Source organism: Cucurbita moschata, unplaced genomic scaffold (assembly GCF_002738365.1).
Source record: "Cucurbita moschata cultivar Rifu unplaced genomic scaffold, Cmos_1.0 Cmo_Scf00061, whole genome shotgun sequence".
Taxonomy (NCBI): Eukaryota; Viridiplantae; Streptophyta; class Magnoliopsida; order Cucurbitales; family Cucurbitaceae; genus Cucurbita; species Cucurbita moschata.
Window position 1 is genome coordinate 504,953 of NW_019268577.1, and position 22,315 is coordinate 527,267.

Here is a 22,315-nt window from a genome sequence, read left to right on the forward strand (position 1 = left end):
CATTCAAAAAAAAAAAAAAAAAAAAAAAAAAAAAAAAACTTTTTTCCCAAAACACCAAACATCTGTGCACCCTCTACAAACAAGATTACGACAAGATAGAAACATGAGATTATGAAATGAAGAAAGACAGATAGGAGATTGTTGAGGATTATTGAGAGTGAGTCCCACATTGGTTAATTTAGTGAAAGATCATGGATTTATAAGTGAGGAATACTATCTTCATTGATATGAAGCCTTTTGGGGAAGTTCAAAACAAAGCCACGAGAGCTTATGCTCAAAGTTTGTGGAGAGTCGTGTTTATCTAAGATAAATGATTGTAGAACTTTTATTTGTTTCTTGGTGCTTCAATTCTTGTTGATAAGGCCTTGTTTCTTATTTGGATTCCACCAGCAAATTTTTCATTTTTATTATTGAAAATGGTATTTTTGTTCTCCCGAGATAAAAAAAACAAAAAAACAAAACAAAAAAAAAAGTCCAATACACTCCTTTAGAACCAATATATGCAAGTCCTACTTCTCACATCCACGAATTCTCATCACATAGAAGACACATAAACCATGTTCTCTCCTATTTGCAGATATGCATTTGTAAGTCCCTTAAATGCCAATTAATCACTTTTGCAATAGCCTTCTTTTTCTTTCTTTTTTTAGTTGGATTGAAAATTTGGAGGCCTAGCTATTGTCGCCTTTGCATCCTTCCTAACAAAGTATAGATTCACTACCATAGTTGACACACAGCCTTTTTCCCATAACTTAAATTCCCTCTTCCTCACACAGACCCATTAATAACATCTTCACCTCAACATGTATGTTTAGCTTAAGTTTACCAGAAAGACTCAAAAAATCAAAACCATCAAAGCCATTACGGGAAGAAATGTAGGGACTCGCAACTTTCCTCCTCTCACTTCGATTGACCTCTACGAGAAGTGTGTGGATCTTTATGCCTATAGAAGAAAAGCTTATAGCCATTTCCCTTTAAGATTAGTATTATTGACTGTTTCCATTTCACAATCTGCGTTCAAGCAACATTTCTACGTTCTTTACCATCATCCAATTTTTGTGCAGAATCACCTCCTACACCACTTCCTCGTGTCTTCCAATTTCTCTCTCCTCAACAGAACCAATTCGACCTTCCATGCTTTTCCCTTCCAGCATTCCAAAAAAACAATTTGCTCCGGTGCTAAAGATAATGCAATTGAGAATATCAACAATTGGCATCCCAAAAACAACGTAGGATGATGATCATGGGTTGGCCTTGTTAAAGATGGTCATAGCTCCCACTTTACGATGTCCAAATGTTAGAACCACTCAATTAAACTCAATTAATTAATGGGTTGTTTTTCCTATTTTTAGAATTGCTAATTTTATTGTTTCTAAATTTGTTAGATTTTGTAAGGCTATAAAAGTCAAACTGATTTGTTAGATAATGTAATTGATTTTAGAACTTTAGTTTGTTAGTTTACAACATTTGGTATCATCGCAAGGCCTGATAGTGAGAAGAAGAAATTGCAGTTTTTTTCCTGCAGTTTTTTTCCTTAAAGAGTGAGCTGAAAGATATTCAAAATATGATAGCTGAAATCAATTTCGTTCAATCGGCAATTTCTAAGTTTGATGGTCATTATGATGGTCTATGCTTATGGAAAATTTTCTTCGTTCAAAGGAATATTGGTCCTTGGTGGAGACCGGAATCCCTGCCGCAACAGGAGTAGAGATTACCGAAGCACAACAAAAAAAACAATTGCAGACCAAAAGCTGAAAGACTTGAAGGTCAAGAATTATTTGTTCAAAGCCATTGATCAAACTATTATGGAAACGATCCTTAATAGAGATACTGCAAAACAAATTTTGGACTCTATGAAGCAGAAGTACCAGGGTTCTACAAGAGTTAAAAGAGCTCAACTCCAAGCTCTTAGGAAAGAGTTTGAAGTCCTACAAATGAAAGAAGGTGAGAGTGTTGATGCATATTTTGCTCGAACTCTCACCATTGCAAACAAGATGAAAATTTATGGCGAACACATGAAACAAGTGGTGATTATTGAAAAAAATCTTGAGATCAATGACCTCAAGATTTGACTATGTTATATGTTCGATTGAAGAGTCTAATAACTTAGACACTTTAACAATCGATAAATTGCAAAGCAGCTGGCTGGTACATGAGCAAAGACTGAATAGATGTGTAGGTGATGAACAAGCACTAAAGATGACATACGATAATAGATTCGGTGGAAGAGGAGTTGACCAAGCTCGTGAAGTTTTTCGAGGAAGAGGTAGACATCCATTCAACAAAACTACAGTTGAGTGTTATAAGTGTCGGATACATAATTAGATATGAGTGTCCTCAATGAGAAAAGGATACATAATTAGATATGAGTGTCCTCAATGGGAAAAGGATACATAATTAGATATGAGTGTCCTTAATGGGAAAAGGAAGCAAACTATGTAGAGCTTGAGGATGAAGAAGAAATCTTGTTGATGTCATATGTGGAGCTCAATCAATCAAGGAGGAAAGTTGTTTGGTTCCTTGATTCGGGATGTAGCAATCATATGTGTGCAAACAAAGAATGGTTCTCAAATTTTGACAAGGAATTCCGACAATTTGTGAAGCTTGGAAATAATTTCAAGATGGCGGTGTTGGGAAAAAGTAACATTAGATTGCAAGTTGCTGGAGTCACTCAAGTAATCACTGATGTTTTCTATATACCTAAGTTGAAAAACAATCTCTTAAGTCTGGGACAATGGCAAGAAAGAGATGTATCTATTTTGATACAACATGGAGAATGCAAAATCTATGATCCCAAGAAGGGGCTTATTATGCAAACAACAACGTCTGCAAATAGGATGTTCATATTACTTGCAAGAATCATGCCACAAACCGCCACTTGCTTCCAAACAATTATAGAAGACAACACTCATCTTTGGCACCGCAGATATGGGTACCTAGGCTTCAAAGGTTTGAGAACATTGCAAGATAAACAAATGGTGAGAGGGTTACCCCTATTGAAAGCATCGTCTAAAATATGCACTGATTGCATGGTGGGAAAGCAACATAGGGATGCATTTCCAAAGAGAAGTTTATAGAAAGCAACACAAAAGCTGCAACTGGTACATGCAGACATATGTGGACCCATCAAACCTCTTTCCAACAGTAAGAAAAGGTATTTTATAAGTTCTATTGATGATTACAGCCGCAAGGTGAGGATATATTTTCTTGCTAAAAAGTCTGAAGCCTTTATTATCTTCAAGAATTTCAAAAATCTTGTTGAGAAAGAGACTAATGATTTTATTTGTTGTCTACGTGCAGACAGGGGTGAAGAGTTCACCTCTCACGAGTTCAACAATTTTTGCAAAACTAATGGTATCAGTAGACAACTTACTGCAGCCTACACTCCCCAACAAAATGGTGTAGTTGAGCGCAAGAACAGAACAATTATGAACATGGTTAGAAGTATATTATCAGAGAAGCAAGTTCCAAAGAATTTTTGGCCAGAAGCAGTAAACTGGACAATACACGTGCTCAACAGAAGTCCTATAGTGGTAGTGAAAGATATGACTCCTAAGGAGGCTTGAAGTGGCGTAAAACTTAATGTTGACTATTTTTGAGTTTTTGGATGCATTGGACATGTTCATGTATCAGACGGTAAGAGAAAGAAGTTAGATGATAAAAGTTTTCAGTGTGTGCTGCTGGGGATACGTGAAGAGTCTAAAGGATATAGACTCTATGATCAAGTGTCCAAGAAGATAGTTGTAAGTAGAGATGTTATTTTTGAAGAAAACAAAGGTTGGAATTGGTGGAAAACTAATGAAGAAGCTAGACTTGATACCATTGAATGGGAAGATAGTATTATAGAAGGAGGCAAACATGACCAAAGTGAGGAAGAATCTAAAGAGGAGACGGTAGCAGAAGAAGGAGGGGAAGTTAGTATATCTTCCAGTGAGTCATCTAAATCAAATTCCTCAACATCTGAAGAAAGCACTCCCGAAGTGAGGAACAGAAGAGCACCATTATGAATGGAAGATTATGTGAGCGGGGGAGAATTTTCTGAAGAAGCTGAGAACAACAATTTAGTTCTATTAACCTCAACTACAGATCCGACTACCTTTGAAGAAGCTATTCAAAGTTCAAAATGGAGAATTGCAATGGACTTGGATATAGGAGCCATCTAACGAAATGAGACTTGGGAGTTGACAATTTGCCTAAAGGAATGAAGAAGATTGGAGTAAAGTGGGCTTTCAAAACCAAACTCAACGAAAAAGGCGAAGTTGACAAGTGTAAGGCTAGGTTGGTAGCAAAAGGTTATGCACAACAACATGGTATAGATTATACCGAGGTGTTTGTACCTGTGGCTAGGTGGGATACTATTCAAATGATAATTGTTTTAGTAGCTCGGAATAGTTGGAACGTGTATCAGCTTGACGTGAAAAGTGCTTTCTTATATGGAGAATTAAAAGAAGTCGTCTTTGTTGAGCAACCACAAGGTTATGAGAAAAAAGGTCAAGAATACAAGGTATACAAATTGAAGAAGGCATTATATGGCCTTAAACAAGCCCCACGTGCATGGTACAATCGAATTGAAGTATATTTTGTCAAAGAAGGATTTGAGAGGTGCAACTGTGACCATACTTTATTCATACAAACAGGAGATAGAGGTAAAATTTTGATTGTTAGTCTATATGTTGATGATCTAATTTTTACTGGTAATGATGAGAGCATGATTGTTAAGTTCAAGAATTCTATGAAACTTGAATTTGAAATGACTGATTTGGGAAAAATGAAATATTTTCTCGGAGATTTTACAAAATTCTGAAGGCATTTATATTAGTCAGAGAAAGTATGCAAAAGAAGTTTTGGAGAAGTTTAGGATGGAAAAAAGTAATAGTGTGAAAAACCCTATTGTGCCTGGGGTTAGACTCGCAAAGGATGAAAAAGGATCCAAGATCAATGCTACCATGTATAAACAATTGATTGGAAGCCTTGTGTATCTAACTGCAGGATTTAATGTTGTAGTGTCCTAATGAGCAGATTTATGGCAAGTCCAACAGAGTTGCATTTGCAAGCGGCAAAAAGAGTGTTGAGATACTTAAAAGGTACTATAGATTTGGGAATCCTTTATCGGAAAATAGGTAATGGAGAGTTGATAGCATATACTGACAGTGACTATACAGGAGATATAGATGATAGGAAAAACACTTCTGGCTATGCATTCTTACTCAGTGATGGAGTTGTGTCTTGGTCCTAAAAAAAAAACAACCTGTAGTTACGTTGTCCACTACTGAAGCAGAATTTGTGGCAACTGCATCTTGTGCTTGTCAAGGAGTGTGGATGAGAAGAGTTTTGGAAAAACTTGGTCATTTTCAAGACAAGTGTATCACTATGTTATGTGATAACAATTCCACTATTACTATCCAAGAATTCAATCATGCATGGACATAGCAAACACATTGATGTGAGGTTTCATTTCTTGCGTGATTTGACCAGAGATGGAGTCATTGAGCTGAAGCATTGTGTCACACAAGAACAAGTTGCAGATATTATGACAAAACCACTGAAGCTGGATGCATTCATAAAACTACGTGAGTCAATGGGTACGTGTTAGTACCACGAGTAAACTGAAAGCATCCCTGCAATCAGTTTAAGGGAGAAATTGTTAAAGATAGTCATACTAGAGACCTGTTCTCGAGGATGAAATGGCTACCATTTCTTTAGGACGTCCCTTCTCTAGAAATGTTAAAACCACTAGATTAATGAGTGGGGTTGTTTTTTCTATTTTTAGAGTTGCTAATTTTATCATTTCTAAATTGGATAAAAGTCTTTGATAATGTAATTGATTTTAGAGCTTTAGCTTGTGTGTTTACAACAGGCCGGATAGCCATTGGGATCAATAAAGAAGGTAAAGAGCTTTGAATGAAATGGAATGACTACCTGACTTAGAATTTAATACCCTACAAATTTATTCGCAACCAAATGTAATAGTATCAATCAAATGTAATTGAGGCGCATAAAAGTGAGCTAAAAAACTCATGGAGATAAATATAGACATCAAACTTTAAATGTTAAAAAGAAAAAAAATGATAATGCATTGTTCAAAACAAATTTAGAAGACATTGTTAATAAATATTAGGTACTTCACCTTCCAAGCACTTGAGAGGTGGGACTTTCACATTCTAGCCTCCTGTCAATAGTCCTCTCCCTATATTAGTAGCAGTTGCTCAGTCTTAGCCCACAAAAACCCGACTACCCTACCCTGCCGAATAACCTCGACATTGTTAGAGGCTAAATGACCCCCAACCTTACTAGTTCTTCCCTCTCCTTGCATATGTGAAACCCACTGGTCACCTATTCTTTCTTCCTTTTTTCTTTCTTTTCTTCGACTTACTTGAGAACTCCAAGGATAGAATACATATTTTATTTTTCCTACCTATGTTGGATTCTTAAAAGCTAATTAAACCCTACAAATCTATCATCCAAATAAAATCTCATAAAAAAAAGTCATCCTACTCCATTCTCCAGAATCAAACATACATTACAACAAAGGATACAATAACAAATGCCAGCATGTGTTTCCAAAAAAGAAAAAGAAAGAAATGTAAACATGATATTTTACCTCCATATGTTTTTAGATAAAAAGCTATCATCTACCTCCATATTGCAATCTAATATTTGTGCCAACCCGACATAAAGTTGCTGATCATATGAGCATTTTAAAGTGTTCAACCATCTTGACTTGGTAAAGGATACGAGTAAATCATACCATATGCATGCCAGAACATAGTCAAAATAAACCAATATGTGCCACAATGCTACCATAATATTGAAGCAATATATCTTTTTTAATGTACATGAATATGGTGATAATCCTTTCTAACCAGTCAATTTACTGCATTCTTTGTCAAAGTAATCAACCACGGGAGACTTGTCAGTGTTTTGAATTTTCGGTTCAACTGACTGTGCTGAAAATTTGACATCCATATTACTCGTGATAGAAGAATCTACAGGAAGAATCAAACCACATTAACAAATGTAAGTATCCTAGCGCACACATACTCAGAAAATAATTTGATGAAATAATAATTATTATTTTTTAAGGATGTGAAAAGTTGCTGGAAAGCTTTATAAACATTGAATGCTGCTTTTAAAACCTTTAGTGGATTCCACAAGTTCAGAACATTCATTTGCCACCTCAAGCTTTTCTGGTCTCAGTGGGTAAGAAACTGGGTTGTCCAGGTTAGATGTTGCACCAAAAGTGTCTGCAAGAAAAGGAAAGTGACAACAATATTTTAAGTATTCTAGCATATTGGAAAAATAAATATTATGTCTGAATCCCAACCTAACTAAATCTTCTTCACATTGTGTTCTCCAGGATAACAACTAATTGCGGAAGGCCAAAGTTTTCAAGTAATTAGTAGTCCACGACAATGTCATTAAGATTAGAATAGAAGGGAAAACTGTAGGCTGGGTGCAATTGATTGAATCATATTTAATTTTATGTTTTTAAAAATGCAAGGCATATCAAGAACGACAGGTAAGTATTTGGTGGGCACAAATCCTGAAATGGTTTTCAGAAACAGTTACTAATAGGGCCCATTTCATGAAAACATTTTGTAAAAACTCGTGCCGTCATCTTGCAACGAACATACTCAAACCCAAGGTTCGTTATCTCCTTCATGCATGTGGTGCACTCTTTCGCTCACGATTTCTAGTCATGATTAATCTTCAAAAATCTAAACCATGTCCATTATCTCTCTATGGCCAAGTCATTTGTATACTTGATCACCGCACTTCTATCTCCACAATAATATACCTATCGTTAGTCTTTAGATCTATGAATATGACATAATTTTGTGGATTTTAAGGGTTCAAACTTTTCACACTAGGTAGTGTAATAATATTGGCTTTAGTTGGGATATACCTAAATTAACATCCAACTCGTGCTCATAGAATGGACAAACATGACCTGGAAAGTAGACTCTTCTTCTACCTCACATCACGCACCTTCCTCATGTCGTTGACATCTCCATGTATATAGTGTCCATAGACAGCTCTTTCTCCATCGTCTGCAAATTTCTCCAATGGTCCCAAGTCCACACGTGATAGGCATCGGCCCCAATAACGAAGGTTTGTCATAGGACAACAATAGGGGGAAAGATAAATTATGCAAGGAGTGAGAAATATATGAGTGGGGCCCATGAATTGGTTAAGACATGGATTGAGAAGTGTTGTCGTTATGGGATATATAAGCATATAAGCAAATAGGAAGTTGCAGGAGTATTTTTTTATTAGAATTATGTTGGCCATTTGGAGAGAGAAGCTCTTGAATTCTCCCTTAGCTTGTATTTAATGTTGCACCCATCCTTTCTTCCCATGTTGGGACTTTCAATCCAACCCAATCAGTCTTGAACGACATCCCGATCTATTTTTATGTCCCTCTTCAGTGTCCCTAGTGTGGTTAGCTAAGTTTTTGAGAAGTTGAAAAGGATTCTTATGGGAGGGAGCTGATGAGGAGAAAGGTTCTCATCATGTGAGATGGGAGGTGGTGCAGGCTGCTAAACCTTGGAAGGTTAGGCATAGATAACGTAAGAGCCAGGAACAAAGCCCTAGTAGCCAAATGGTTATTTCTATTGAGCTACTTTGTTAGTGGGGTTAAATGCATTTCTAGAAACCCATGAAAATATATTTCTATTGAGCTACCATTTCTTTCACAATTTCTTTATTGTGTTAAAGGAGGTGGGGGGATACTTACTTTTGAGAGGATAAATGGGCGGGGATAAACCCCTCTACTCCATGTTTCCTCCTTCTATCAGCTATTCTCTTCGAGAATCATTTGGAAGCTACAAGCCCTTCTCAGTTTGAGAACTCTCTATCTCCTTCTTTGGGTTTCGTCCTCCGTTGATAGATAGGAAAATGACAGACATTCCAACTCTTTAATCTTTGTTGGAAGAGTTTTGCATTAGCCCAGGAGGGGGATATTCGCCTTTGGAGTTCTAGTCTGGCCAAAAATTTTCCTACAATTCCTACTTTCGATGTTTGACCTACAAATGGTATTTTCTCTTACAGTTAATTTCAGGTGCAATGAAGGAAATTGGCCAACTTCTTATTTGGAATTGCTTCTCAATGGCAAACCTCAATCTTACTCTTTTTGGCTTCTACTCTGGAAAAAGTGGAGAATAGGCTTAACTCATGGGGATATTTTCACATATCGAAAGAGGGTCGTCCTCTTATCCAAGCTACTTTGACTAATCTCACTAGTTATTATTTGGCCCTTTACCCCATCCCTCCCATGGCCTTGTTTGCTAGTGAGTGTTTGTCCTGCAATTTTATTTGGAAGAGCAGCAAAGAGAAGAAAGGCTTCTCACCTCCTAAAATGGGTCAAGTCAAGCTCCTAATTGATGAAGGGAGTTTAGGGAATATTGGCTAAACAGCAGAAAAATAAATCTTTATTGGCCAAGTGGATCGGGTGTTGGTTATATACTTGTTTTATTTATTTCTTTACCCTCATAAGTTTTTGCTAAAAATATCTGTTAGTATTTATTTTATTTTGTTGTTTATTTGTCCGGGAGATATCCATGATGACAGGAAGAGTGGAACCAGTCCAAGAGTGGAACCAGTCCAAGAGTGGAACTCATTTTTAGGAAGTAGAATGAGTAGAAGTAGTGGCAGCTGATTTGCAACAAGAAATGTGTTGTTTTTTTTATTATATAAGAAAAATTGTGTCAGGTTAGTAACACGCCACAAAAAAAAAAGAGAAAAATTAATTGGTGTGTCTTTGCTCCTTCTCCCCTTGTGTTATTTTCTTTCATTGGTTAGGAGACCTACAAGATCAAGACTTGTTTTCAATCATGTCTCACCTAGAGATTGAGGGGTCAAGGAGAGAGAGATCAAAAAATGAGACAAGAATCGAGTGACAGGAGCCAAAGCACCGGTGCGATATAAGATGATGCCTCAAACAAAGTGAGTGTACGGATTCAAGAAAAGGAAGGATCTGTCACACTCAAATACCCAATGTTGACAAAATGCAACTATGCAGCTTGGGCAATTAAAATGGAGGTATTTATGATGGCACAAGTTGTTTGGGAGGCAATTGAATCACCCGAAACAGTAGATAATCGCAAAGATAAGATGGCTTTAGCAGCTATTTATCAAAGTATTGGAGAAAATACGTTGCTACAGTTGGGTGCCAAGAAAACGGCCAAGGAAGCCTAGATCATGTTGAAAAATATGAATCTAGGTGCGGAAAGAGTGAAAGAAGTTGGAACCCACTCTCTAGTGGGAGTTTGAAGCGTTGAGGATGGGTGATTCAAAAAGTATTGATGAGTATTCTGGAAAACTCACCATTATTGTCAACAAATTGAGAGGCCTCGACAATACTGTGGATGATATCCAAGTAGTTAAGAAGCTTCTACGATCCACCTCTGCAAAGTTTCTTCAAATCACTTCAACGATTGAGGAGTTCAGTGATCTCAAAACGAAATCTGTTGATGAGATTATTGGATCACTCAAGACACATAAAGAAAGGATCCAAGGGTTTGGAGAAAAAGATGAAACCATTCTCCTCACTTGCAGAATGGAAGGGACGACAGAAAGCAAAATCCTCAAAGAAAGGAGGAAAGGATCAAGGCAGTTCCAGAGGAGGCAGGTGACGGGGTCGTGGAAGATGGAGAGGCCGTGGGAGATGTGACTGGCATCGAGGAGATGAAGGAGAGTCACCAACTCAAAAGAAGAAATTCGACAAAAGTAAAATTAAATGTTACAGGTGTCAAAAAATGGAACACTTCGCATCAGAGTGTTCCACAAAAGACGTACAACTCAACTTGAAGGAGATGCAGAAGGATGAGGAGTTTTCATTGCTGATGAAAGAGGCGTGTGAAATTAATACTGCACGTGACAAAGAGCCTGATTTTGTGATATTGAATGAAACTATAGTGCTGCCAACCACCATTATTGGAGCTAAAAATTCCTGGTAGATAACTAGAGCAAGCAACCACATTTCAGGAAAAAATGAGGGTGTTTCGTGAGCTCGACACATCTATCGTTGGAAAGCTATGTTTCTATGATAACTTTATCTAAGCTTTCTTTTGATCTATTTGGGTGGGGAGAAGTTCTCATACTTTCTCATACAAAGAGCAAGTGCTAGAGTCTTACATCACTTCAATTCTTTACCTAGCTCTTTTGTGGATAAATTTGTAAATCGACTCCTCCATTTTGTAATTATAGTTTATCTTCTCTCATAACCCATTGGAATAGTTTTTCGTAACATAATGGATAGGATTCACCTTTTTGTAATTTCATTTTATCAATGAAATTATGTGTTCCAAAAAAACAAAAGAAAATCCTGACTGAGGATAAAACAATTGCTGAATATAAATCCCCAAACACGAAATTCGCAAGAGAAAGAACCTAATCCCCATCAAGCTTCCAAGTTAATGTCTTTGTCTCCATGAAGAGAATAAAGGTTCCTCACAAGGGAAATATAATCTTCCGCTTCTTCATCTTCAGGATTTCTTTTGCATGAGATCCCATTTCGGTTGGGGAGAAGAACGAAACACCGTTTATAAGGGTGTAGAAACCTTTCCCTAGGACGCGTTTTAAAAACCTTGAGGGGAAGCCTAAAGAGGACAATATCTACAACGGTGTACTTGGGCCGTTATATTTTGACTCAAAAAATCAAAGAATCGACAGACCAGCAATAGGAAACAAAATAGCAATTCTGTCCCAAAATAGGTTCAGGAGGCGAATGAACATTTATATTGTCACTTCTAGGAGGCTGATTGCAAGACAACATAAGCCATTCACATGGAGTAATGCAAAATTTACTAACTACAATCTTGCCCTAAAGAGAGCCTCATTCTGATAGGGAACCTCCAAAAGAACCTAACAAAAGAAACAGACACAATCTTTCAATTCGTTCTAGAATTTCCCTCTACCACTTATATTCTTGCCATGGAGATGAAATATTTGGTTCTCAAACATTTAATTAACTGATACGTAGAAACTATGAACAAATGCATATCGACAAGTAAATGGAAAGTGGAAAGAAGAATCTAAAGGCATACCCGATTGCGAAGGCAAGGACGGCTGTGGAAAAGAAGAAATATGCAGAGAGGGATGAGAAAATTGAGGACTGTAACGAAGTTGTTCCAGCGGAGGAGATGATTCCGGAAAAGATGGCTGGGGATGGAATGGCTCGAGCTTGGGTGAAGAAGGAAGAGAAAAGAAGTCAAAAGCAAGTTTAGCAGCATCGTTCTGTGCTTGCTTGGAAGACTTACAAGGAGTCTGGGAACAGAATTTGTTGCCGGCGACGGTGACTGTGGCCTCAAAGCGCGGGTCGTGATCTTGACCTTGCTTGACAACGGAATACACGGGTAATTCGTAGGATTTGCGATGACAGAGCTCTTGAAGCTTTGTTTTGAACATGATTTTGGAAGGTGGCGTTCGATCAAGAAATGGATTCAGGTAGAGATGGAGAGGAAACCAAGAAATTGAGAAGATGATGGTGACAGTGGAGTGCTAGCTTGAGGAGAGACTTCACTTCTTTCTTCACACTTAATTTTCCCCAAATCCAGGAATGCATCGTGCAGTAATAATACATTGTAAATTATCCCTTTTTCTTTCTTTCTTTTTTTTTTTTTTTCTTTTTTTAAGAGTAAAATATCTTAAATGGTAGGGGTGTACATTCAACCCGACAATTCGGGAGCATTTTGGGCAAGGTTTGGTTCATTTTTCTGAACCCGAACTGAATCGATTCGGTTTCGAGTTCATAGGCAAAACCTTCGAATTGTCTCAAGCCAAATAAAAATATATAAAATATATTAAAAACTTTTTTGTATTAATAGATTTGTGAGAGTGGTAATAAGGCTAGTCCAATAACATTCACGCACTAGTTTGACGCTAGCCAAATATTTGTTTATATTATTGTTATTTCGATCCATGTTTTAAAATTATATATATTATATATTTTTATTTTTTTTGTAATAGTTTCGGACTCTCGAACGTTTAAGGTCATTAAACCGTCATATTTCAATTAAAAAAAAATATATATATATATATATATATATATATATATATATATTACAATTTTCTCTCATTGTTTTTTATTATTATTATTATTATTATTTTAATAACTATAAATTAATTTGTGTTTAGGTGTGAACTCTTAATATATTTTATCTAAGATTACATTAGAATACTTATAAATGGTGAATAAATAAAACTAAAAAAAACAACTCACTCAAAAATAGAGGGTTGAGTTAGGTTGTGAAAAGTTTCGAGTTGAGTTGGGTTACTAATCCAACCAACCCAAACAGTAACACAACCCAACTCGAACTTTTGGTTGGGTCAAAAAAAATTTCAACCCGACGCAACACGGACCATGTACACTCTATTAAATACCATTTTTCAATTGAATGGTAAAATTTACCTCAATTTTGAAGGAAAAAAATTTGTTATAATGGTTCTTATTTTACTATTTATTTTTTTAGTTCATAAATGGGAGTGAAATTTCGAATTTCTTTTTATTATTTAATCACTTTAATTTTATTTTGCACTTTCTAAATATTTTCCTTTTAAATAATCATTAAAAATTGTGCGCAGACAACTAATCCATGTAGCCCAAAACGTGCAAATAGCATGGCTTCCAAGTCTCGCATCACGCGCATGCATGACTCAATGAGACAAGCCCCACGACGCTAGACATAAACTTGGAAGTTATTGAGATAATGAGACAAGCCCCACAACGCTAGACATAAACTTGGAAGTTATTGAGATATAATATCTAGAGTAAATATTATTTATAGAATATATCTTAGATATTATATCATAATATTCTTTATTTATGATTTGATTTACCGTATATTTTATTTTATTCTCAATATTTAATTATTTTATATTTTTCTCCTTTGTACTTCTTGTATCCTATTTTAAAGGATTCTTGTATCCTATTTAAAAGGATATCAATATCAATAATAATATAGTCATTTTCAATTCTATTTTCTATCTCATTCTTAATATGTTATCAGAGGATCTTGGTATTCTTAAATATTAAAATTTTCTCTATGGCGGAATCAGCCAAATACAGCTTCAAAAATTTGGATGTTGATTCAACACATCTTTATTATATTCACCACTCTGATCAGCCAGGATATTCACTTGTTCCAATCAAATTAAATGGAACAAATTATCAATCCTGTCGTAAATCAGTTATGCATGCTCTCATTGCCAAAAATAAAATTGGCTCCATTGATGGCACAATTGAAGAACCATCTCAAGATGCAAATTCAATCGAATTTGAACTATGGAATCAGTGCAACAGTATGATAATATCTTGGTTAACTCATTCAGTTGAAGCAGATATCGTTGAGGGTATTATTTACGCCAAGACAGCTCGTCAAGTGTGGGTTGATCTTCACGATCAATTCTCACAAAAGAATGGTCCAGCAATTTTTCAGATACAAAGGTCTATAGAAATGATGTCACAGGGAACCATGGCATTGTCAGTATATTTCACCAAGCTCAAAGCACTCTGGGATGAATTTGAAGCATACCGCACACCATTTACCTGTAATCAATGTCAAATACATATTGATCAACGCGAAGAAGACAAGTTGATGCAACTACTCATGGGACTCAATAAATCTTATAAAACGGTGAGATCTAACATATTGATGATGACTTCATTACCTAATGTGAGGCAAGCCTATTCATTACTTGTACAAGAAGAGATGCAGTGTCAGGTAACTTCTGAACCTACTAAGAATTTCTCGATTGCATCAGCAGTGCAGAAGAAAACAACATATTCAAAACTCGCGAAGGATAAACCATGTGAACACTGCAATAAAAGTGGTCATACAATTGATGAGTGTCGATTTCTTAAGTTTCACTGTAAATTTTGTGATAGAAGGGGACATACAGAATATTGATGTCAATAGAAAAATAATTCTAGAAGGGCAGTACAATTCAATCAACGCAACAATCGAGGATATCGATCATCTGCAAATATGACCGATGTTTCTCAGTTGAATACAGAAGAACAGTCACTTAATTCCATCCCAAATTTTTCTTCTAGGCAATTACAACAGATTGTACAAGCCTTATCTGCTCTCAATCATCGTTCTTTTGGTAATTCTGATAATAACATCAATGTTGCAGGTTTGTTTCCAGTATCTGCATTATCTATTAACTCTACGAGTTCTAATCCATGGATTCTCGATAGTGGAGCTATAGATCATATAGTATCCAAAGCTTCTGTTATGACTGAACCAAAGGCTACCACCATATCTATAATAAATTTGCCTAATGGAGGGACAGCACATGTGTCACATACCGACAATGTTTCTTTTAATTCTGACCTTAAATTAAACAATGTTTTATGTGTGCCTTCTTTCAACTTAAACCTAATGTCCATCAGCAAACTTACCAATGACTTGTAATGTTATGTGACCTTTTATCCTGATTCTTGTGTTATGCAAGACTTGGCTATGGGGAAGATGATTGGCTCGGGTAAACAATTCGGAGGTCTCTATCATATTTCTTCATCTCCAATCAAGTCTTCAGCAAATCAAGTATCTCAGTCATCTGATTTGTGGCATTTACGTCTAGGTCATTCTTCTCCTTCTAGTTTTAAATTTCTAGCTGATCAATTGCATCTTAATAATGCTACTCTTTCTCATAATTGTAGTATTTGCCCATTAGCAAAACAAACTAGGTTGTCTTTCCAAAAAAGTTCAATAACAACCCATTCTGCCATTGATCTGTTACATTGTGATGTTTGGGGACCACATAAAATTTCAACCCATTTTGGTTTGCGTTTTTTTTCTCACTGTTGTTGATGATTTTACCCGATGTACTTGGGTTTTTCTTATGCAACACAAATCAGAAGTACACCATTTGTTAGTAAACTTTGTTAAATTCGTTCAAATTCAATTTCATACTACTATCAAGATAATTAGATCAGACAATGAGACTGAGTTCCTATCTTTGCAACCATTTTTTACTTCTTGTGGCACTGAATTTTAGTGCACTTGTGTCTATACTCCACAACAAAATGGAGTCATAGAACGTAAGCATCGTCATATCCTAAATGTAGCTAGGTCTTTCTTTTTCAGTCACAGGTTCCACTTAATTTTTGGGGAGAATGCATTTTAACGATTGTTTATCTTATAAATAGAACACCATCACCATTGTTATTTAACAAGACACCCTTTGAAGCACTCTACAAACGACCACCTACATTTCACCATCTTAAAGTTTTTGGTTGTAAGTGTTATGCAACTGTAGTACATCCCAAGCAAAAATTTGAACCTCGGGCAATTCCTTGTGTTTTCATAGGATATCCTTGTGGTCACAAAGGTTACAAGTTGTATGACATGCAATCTAAAAAATTCTTTATTAGTCGTGATGTTAAATTTTATGAAGATGATTTTCCTTTTTCATCAGCTTCACAAACTTTGACATTAGCTTCTTCAACTCCCATTTTACCATTTCATGATCCACCCTACTCAAACATGCCTTCTGATCCTTCGTCGTCTCCTCCGCCTCCTATTCCTTCTCCAAATTCATCAGTTCCAGATTCACTAGATTCACCCACTAAATCTGATCTTATCTCACCTGATACATCAGTTCCACTTCGACGTTCTACTCGTACCAAACAACCTCGAGCTTATTATAATTATTACGAGATGTCTTCAGGAGCCAATCATTTAACCTCTAGCTCAAGTTCCAACATTGGCACCAGGTATCCCCTTCATCATTACCTTTCATTCTCTCGTTTTTCTCCTACTCAACATGCTTTTCTAGCTCTTATTATAGCCCAGACAGAACCTAAAACCTACGATGAGGTAGTTGACAATCCATTATGACAGCAGGCTATGAAGGATGAAATTGCAGCTTTAGAACGTAATCATACTTGGTCTCTCGTTCCTCTACCACCTGGCCATAAACCTATTGGCTGTCGTTGGGTGTACAAGATTAAATACAACTCTGATGGTTCTGTTGAACGTTATAAAGCTCGACTGGTAGCAAAGGGATACACTCAGGTTGAAGGTGTTGATTACAAAGAGACATTTTCTCCTACAGCGAAACTTACTACACTTCGTTGCTTACTCACTATTGCCGCTGCTCGAAAATGGTTCACTCATCAATTAGATGTTCAAAATGCCTTTCTCCATGGTAATCTAGATGAGGAAGTCTATATGTCTTTACCACCAGGTATTCGCCGACAGGGGGAGAATACAGTATGTCGGCTCCATAAATCTCTTTATGGTTTAAAACAGGCTTCTCGCAATTTGTTCTCCATATTCTCTACCACTATACAAAATGCAGGCTACACTCAGTCCAAAGCAGATTACTCTTTATTTACTAAGAGTAAAGGTACTTCTTTCACTACAGCTCTTATCTATGTTGATGATATTCTGTTGACAGGCAATGATCTCAAAGAAATTCAACATCTCAATACTAGTTTACTCGAGAAATTTCTTATCAAAGATTTAGGGAATTTGAAATATTTCCTAGATATTGAATTTTCTAGGTCTAAAAAAGGAATCTTTATGTCTCAAAGGAAGTATGCTCTAGACATTCTTCAAGACACAAGTCTTACAGGAGCACGTCCAGAAAAATTTCCTATGGAGCAAAATCTGAAACTTTCTTCAACAGAAGGAGAAAAGTTGAATGATCCAAGTAAATACAGACGGTTGGTTAGCAGATTAATATATTTAACCATTACTAGGCCTGACATAGTGTATTCAGTTCGTATGCTTAGTCAATTTATGCATGAACCAAGAAAACCACATTGGGAGGCAGCTCTTCGAGTTCTGAGATACATCAAAGGTACTTCTGGTCAAGAACTTCTACTATCATCTGAAAATAACTTGAGATTACAAGCATATTGCGATTTAGACTGGGGTGGTTGTCGAACTTCCAGACGGTCTATTTCTGGGTTCTGCATTTTACTTGGAAATTTAATTATTTCTTGGAAGTCAAAAAAACAAACCAATGTGTCCAGATCATCAGCAGAAGCCGAGTATCGAGCTATGACAAATACTTGTTTAGAGTTAACTTGGTTAAGATACATTCTCCAAGACTTGAAAGTTTCACTGTCAGAACCAGCATTATTGTACTATGATAATCAAGCAGCATTACACATAGCAGCCAATCCAGTCTTTCACGAACGTACGAAACACATTGAAATAGATTGTCATATAGTTCGAGAAAAATTACAAGCTGGAATCATCAAACCGTGTTATGTTTCGACTAAAATGCAATTGGCAGATATTTTCACTAAAGCTTTGGGAAGACATCAATTTTATTTTTTGAAAGACAAGTTGGGTGTGATTGACATACACTCTCCAACTTGAGGGGGAGTATTGAGATATAATATCTAGAGTATAATTATTTATAGAATATATCTTAGATATTATATCATAATATTTTTTATTTTTTATTTGATTTACAGTATATTTTATTTTATTCTCAGTATTTAATTATTTTATATTTTCCTCATTTGTACTTATTGTATCCTATTCAAAGGATATCAATATCAATGATAATATAGCCCTTCCCAATTCTATTTTCTATCTCATTCTTAACAGAAGTCTAAGCCAACAAACCAGCCTAACAGTCATCGACACGATCTAGCTCTCCCGACTCTATCAGCTCTTGTGCGAATCATCAACTTAGGTTGCATGTTACAGCTCAGGAGTGGTTTGGTTGGGTTTGGTCTGCTTCAATCAACCTCTAGTCAGCTTCCTCAACTAGGTTTATAACTTTAATTGGCTTGTTCGGACCATTTTGGATTGTCCCAAAACTGATTCTGACATAATTAAGGCTAAAAATGATTAGGATAGTTACTTTTTTGGATAATTAAAAATATTTAGCACTATTTCTATAAGACCCGAGTCTCAATCGAAAGTTGATTAAGAGCTTTAGAGACCAAATTTCAAGATGAGGTTGAAGAGAAAAATGATTAGAAATAAAAGAAGAACTTAAGAAAAATAAAAACAAAAATGATGGAAAATTAGGAATATGGTCAAAGGCAACCATAGAGGGGGTAATTTGGTCGTTCTACCCTCCATTCTCATCAAACACTTGGAAATTGAGGTTAGTGAAGGAAAAAGAAGGAAAAGAGGGGAAAAGAAAAGTATAAAAAAATAAAGGAAATTGAGAAAGGAAGTTCTAGAGAGGGAAAGAAAGTTGAGAGAGGGAGGTAAACGCAACTCTGGTCACAAGAAGTCCGATTCTGACCACGCTTTCGTCACGAAATCTTCATAGAAACCTAGAGGAGAACATTTTTTACTCCTAAATTGTCCAAAACCGTCAAGTAACGAAGAAGATCTAAAGGTAAATTTCTTGAATCTAGATTCTCGGATTTCCTTCAGATCTATGAGATATATTAAAAGTTAGAATCCGAAATTTGATTATGTTAATCTAGGAAGGATTATGCTCATAATCTGTGAAGGAAGTTGTAGTCGATTCGGATTGGAAATAGGAATTTTGGCGTTCGTCAAAAGAGATAGGTATTGATGTTTATTGCCATCTTTAGACTAAGATAATTATCTCTGTGATTAGAAATAAATGGCAAGAAAAATACCGGGATGTACACTCTACAAATCTCGTGAAGAAACCGTGCTAGTTCGAGTTATGTAGAAAGAAATAGAAAAATGCAAATAAAATGAAAAAGTAATCGTATTTTGGAAATCACAGAAGGAAGGAGAACTAGACGGCGGCCGAGACACGTGTCAAGGTGGCGAAGGAGTCCGCATGGTCAGAGAAGAAGGGACACATGTCAAGAATCCAATGACGGAGAAAAATTCGATAAAACACTTCGCGTTGGGCAGGAATCGAAGGCTGACGGCCCGCTGCTCGAGTCCACGACCCGATGACCTGCGCGCAACCCAAACCACCAACCCAGCTTCTCGTTGCCTCGCATCAGCATAAAAGAATTCAGATTTCCAGCGCGTCCTTTCAGTTTCAAACCAACAACCTCGACCTCGATTGACCGTTCAATGGGCGCCACGTGGCAATACCTCAACGCGTGTCTTCCCTCCCTCATGTGCGTCCGTACACACGCGTGGCCATGCGCATATAACAATGTCTTCTAAATTTGTTTTGAACAGCACAGAGTTTTTGTTTGAGTACTCAAGAATAATACTTAGGAATGTACCCCTTTTCTCATTGATGTCTTTAATTTCTCCCACATTTCAATTGTTCTTCATAATTTCTCCTTCACTCTGATTTCAAAAATACCGAACATATAATTGCGTAATCACAAAATTCAGCCACAACAAGCTTCAACTTTCTTTCTTCACGAAAATTGTTGCAATCGAAAACATGTTCAATTTTACTCTCATATTGCAGATACGTCTGTGTATCAAATCTCCCTTATAAAGTTGGAATTTTAAGTTTTACTCCCCCAATTGCTCTTTCTCTCTTCTTTCATATTGGTACTTCCGGTTGGCTTTTTTAGCCCTTAATCTCATTTTAATTAACTTTAATTAATTAATTGATGTTTTGATGATAACAAATCTACTTTTAATTATTAACAATTTTCAGTATTTTGAACCGTCTACACTATAAGGTTAGAAATAACGATTTCAACGACTTTTTAAGCACTCCAATCAAAGCTAAAACAAAGATATTACAGTCAAGACAATATACTCGATGTGATGATTTGGCAGCTAAATCAAATTGATGGACAAATCAAAAGATGACACCTATAATTTTGGAAGAGTAAGAAAATGGTGAAACTTTTCTTATTATTATATTTCTAAATAAAATTATTTTTATATAAAATATAAACTTGAATCTAACCGTATATTTTATTATTACTCTATTATATTATTATATTATTATATTTTAAAATCTTTGATGCTTACCGATTGTTATTATATTATTATATTTATAATAAATTTTAAAATTTTAATTTGACGGTTACTCACGTCACTTTTTAGTATTATTATATTATTATATTATTTGACCATTACTCACCTTGGTTTTTTTATTATTTTTATATTATATTATTATTATATTTAAAAAAATTAAATAAATGAATTTGAAAATTTTTCTTATTTATTTACTTTTAATCTCCACCTTCCATTACTCCTAACACAATCTAATGGTCAATATTAATTCCAACTTTTCTTTTCTATATAAACTCATCAACTTCCCCCACATTTTTAACACAACTCCCATAAATTATCCAATTCTCATTGGTTAAAAGTCTCCATTGTTTGTTGTTCTCTTCAGTTTCCAATTTTATTTTTATTCATCTTATTCTTGAAAGAGATTTTTTATTGTATTGTGAGAAAATAGCTTTAAATGGTAAATCTACTCTTTGAGAGAGTTGTGATGTGTTACTACCAAAATTTAAATACTGGTACCGATTTGATCTTACACTGTGGAAAGGATTGAGTTTGCTCTTGAACTCGTAAAAAGAGCGGTGTAGCAGCTTGACTCTGATCCGTGGAAAAAGTTGACAGAGTTTTTTATTCAAATTCCCAAGAGGCGCTTGAGGAGTGGAGTAGGTCGAGTTTGACCGAATCACTCTAAAACTAAGGTGTCATATTTTTTTAACTGTTTCCTATTTAATTTCAAAATTATTATTGTGATTTATTGCTGGTTCTAATTGATTATTGTTTTGACTTAAATTATTTTGTTCTAGTAATTATCATCTTCTACTTATTTGTAAAAAGTTTAAAAATTAATCACGTTTAAATACTTTTATCGTTAAAACCCTATTCACCCCTCTACGGTTGCCATACCGATCCAACACTCCCTCTCAATTCTTTTTTGTGCTAAAATTTCTCTACCCTTCTTCTACCTCTTCCTCTCCCTCGACCAACATCTCTCTCTTCCTAGGATTATGTCCTGGACAAAAGGTGACATTGTCATCTTCTTATTTTCAACTCCTTCATTCAAGAGTATTTCCCTTCCTTAAAGATTACCTAAAGTTGTTTCCTCTGTCTTGGTTCATGATTGTACAAACAGTAGTTAAATGTGTTTAGGATCTCTCACACACAACTCATTAATTTTATACTCAAGGGCACTCGTGTTTATTACCCACAAAGGTAGGTTACTTGAGAAAGTGACTAAATTTTGATGTAAAAAGCAATGATAGTAACAAGCTATTCAAGAAAATCAAGATAAAGCAAAATAAAACAAACAAATGAAGGACACAAATATATTTTTGGATAGAATTGTACACTTAAAAAATGAATTCCACATAGAATAGTCGTGAAAATTTGAGAACGATCTAACTTTCCTCCTTACCGAATTCGAAAAAATTTAGAAGTTATCTTCAAGTGCAAATGATACAAAAAAAAAAAAAAAAAAA

General features: G+C 35.6%; 1 protein-coding gene across 2 annotated transcripts in view; it reads right to left on the reverse strand.

Annotated features, from left to right (window-relative positions):
• The window catches only part of LOC111436989 (double-stranded RNA-binding protein 1-like), a 15,783-nt gene extending 3,228 nt beyond the window's left edge, over positions 1 to 12,555 (reverse strand). For both annotated transcript variants that reach the window (XM_023074816.1, XM_023074815.1), the window contains exons 1-3: positions 12,048 to 12,555; positions 7,137 to 7,244; positions 6,864 to 6,986 (exon numbers count right to left, since the gene is read on the reverse strand). In XM_023074816.1, the coding sequence (XP_022930584.1) occupies positions 6,864 to 6,986; positions 7,137 to 7,244; positions 12,048 to 12,408 (592 nt within the window). In that variant the 5' untranslated portion in view covers positions 12,409 to 12,555. The remainder of the gene's footprint in view (positions 1 to 6,863; positions 6,987 to 7,136; positions 7,245 to 12,047) is intronic.
• Positions 12,556 to 22,315: the final 9,760 nt, after the last annotated feature.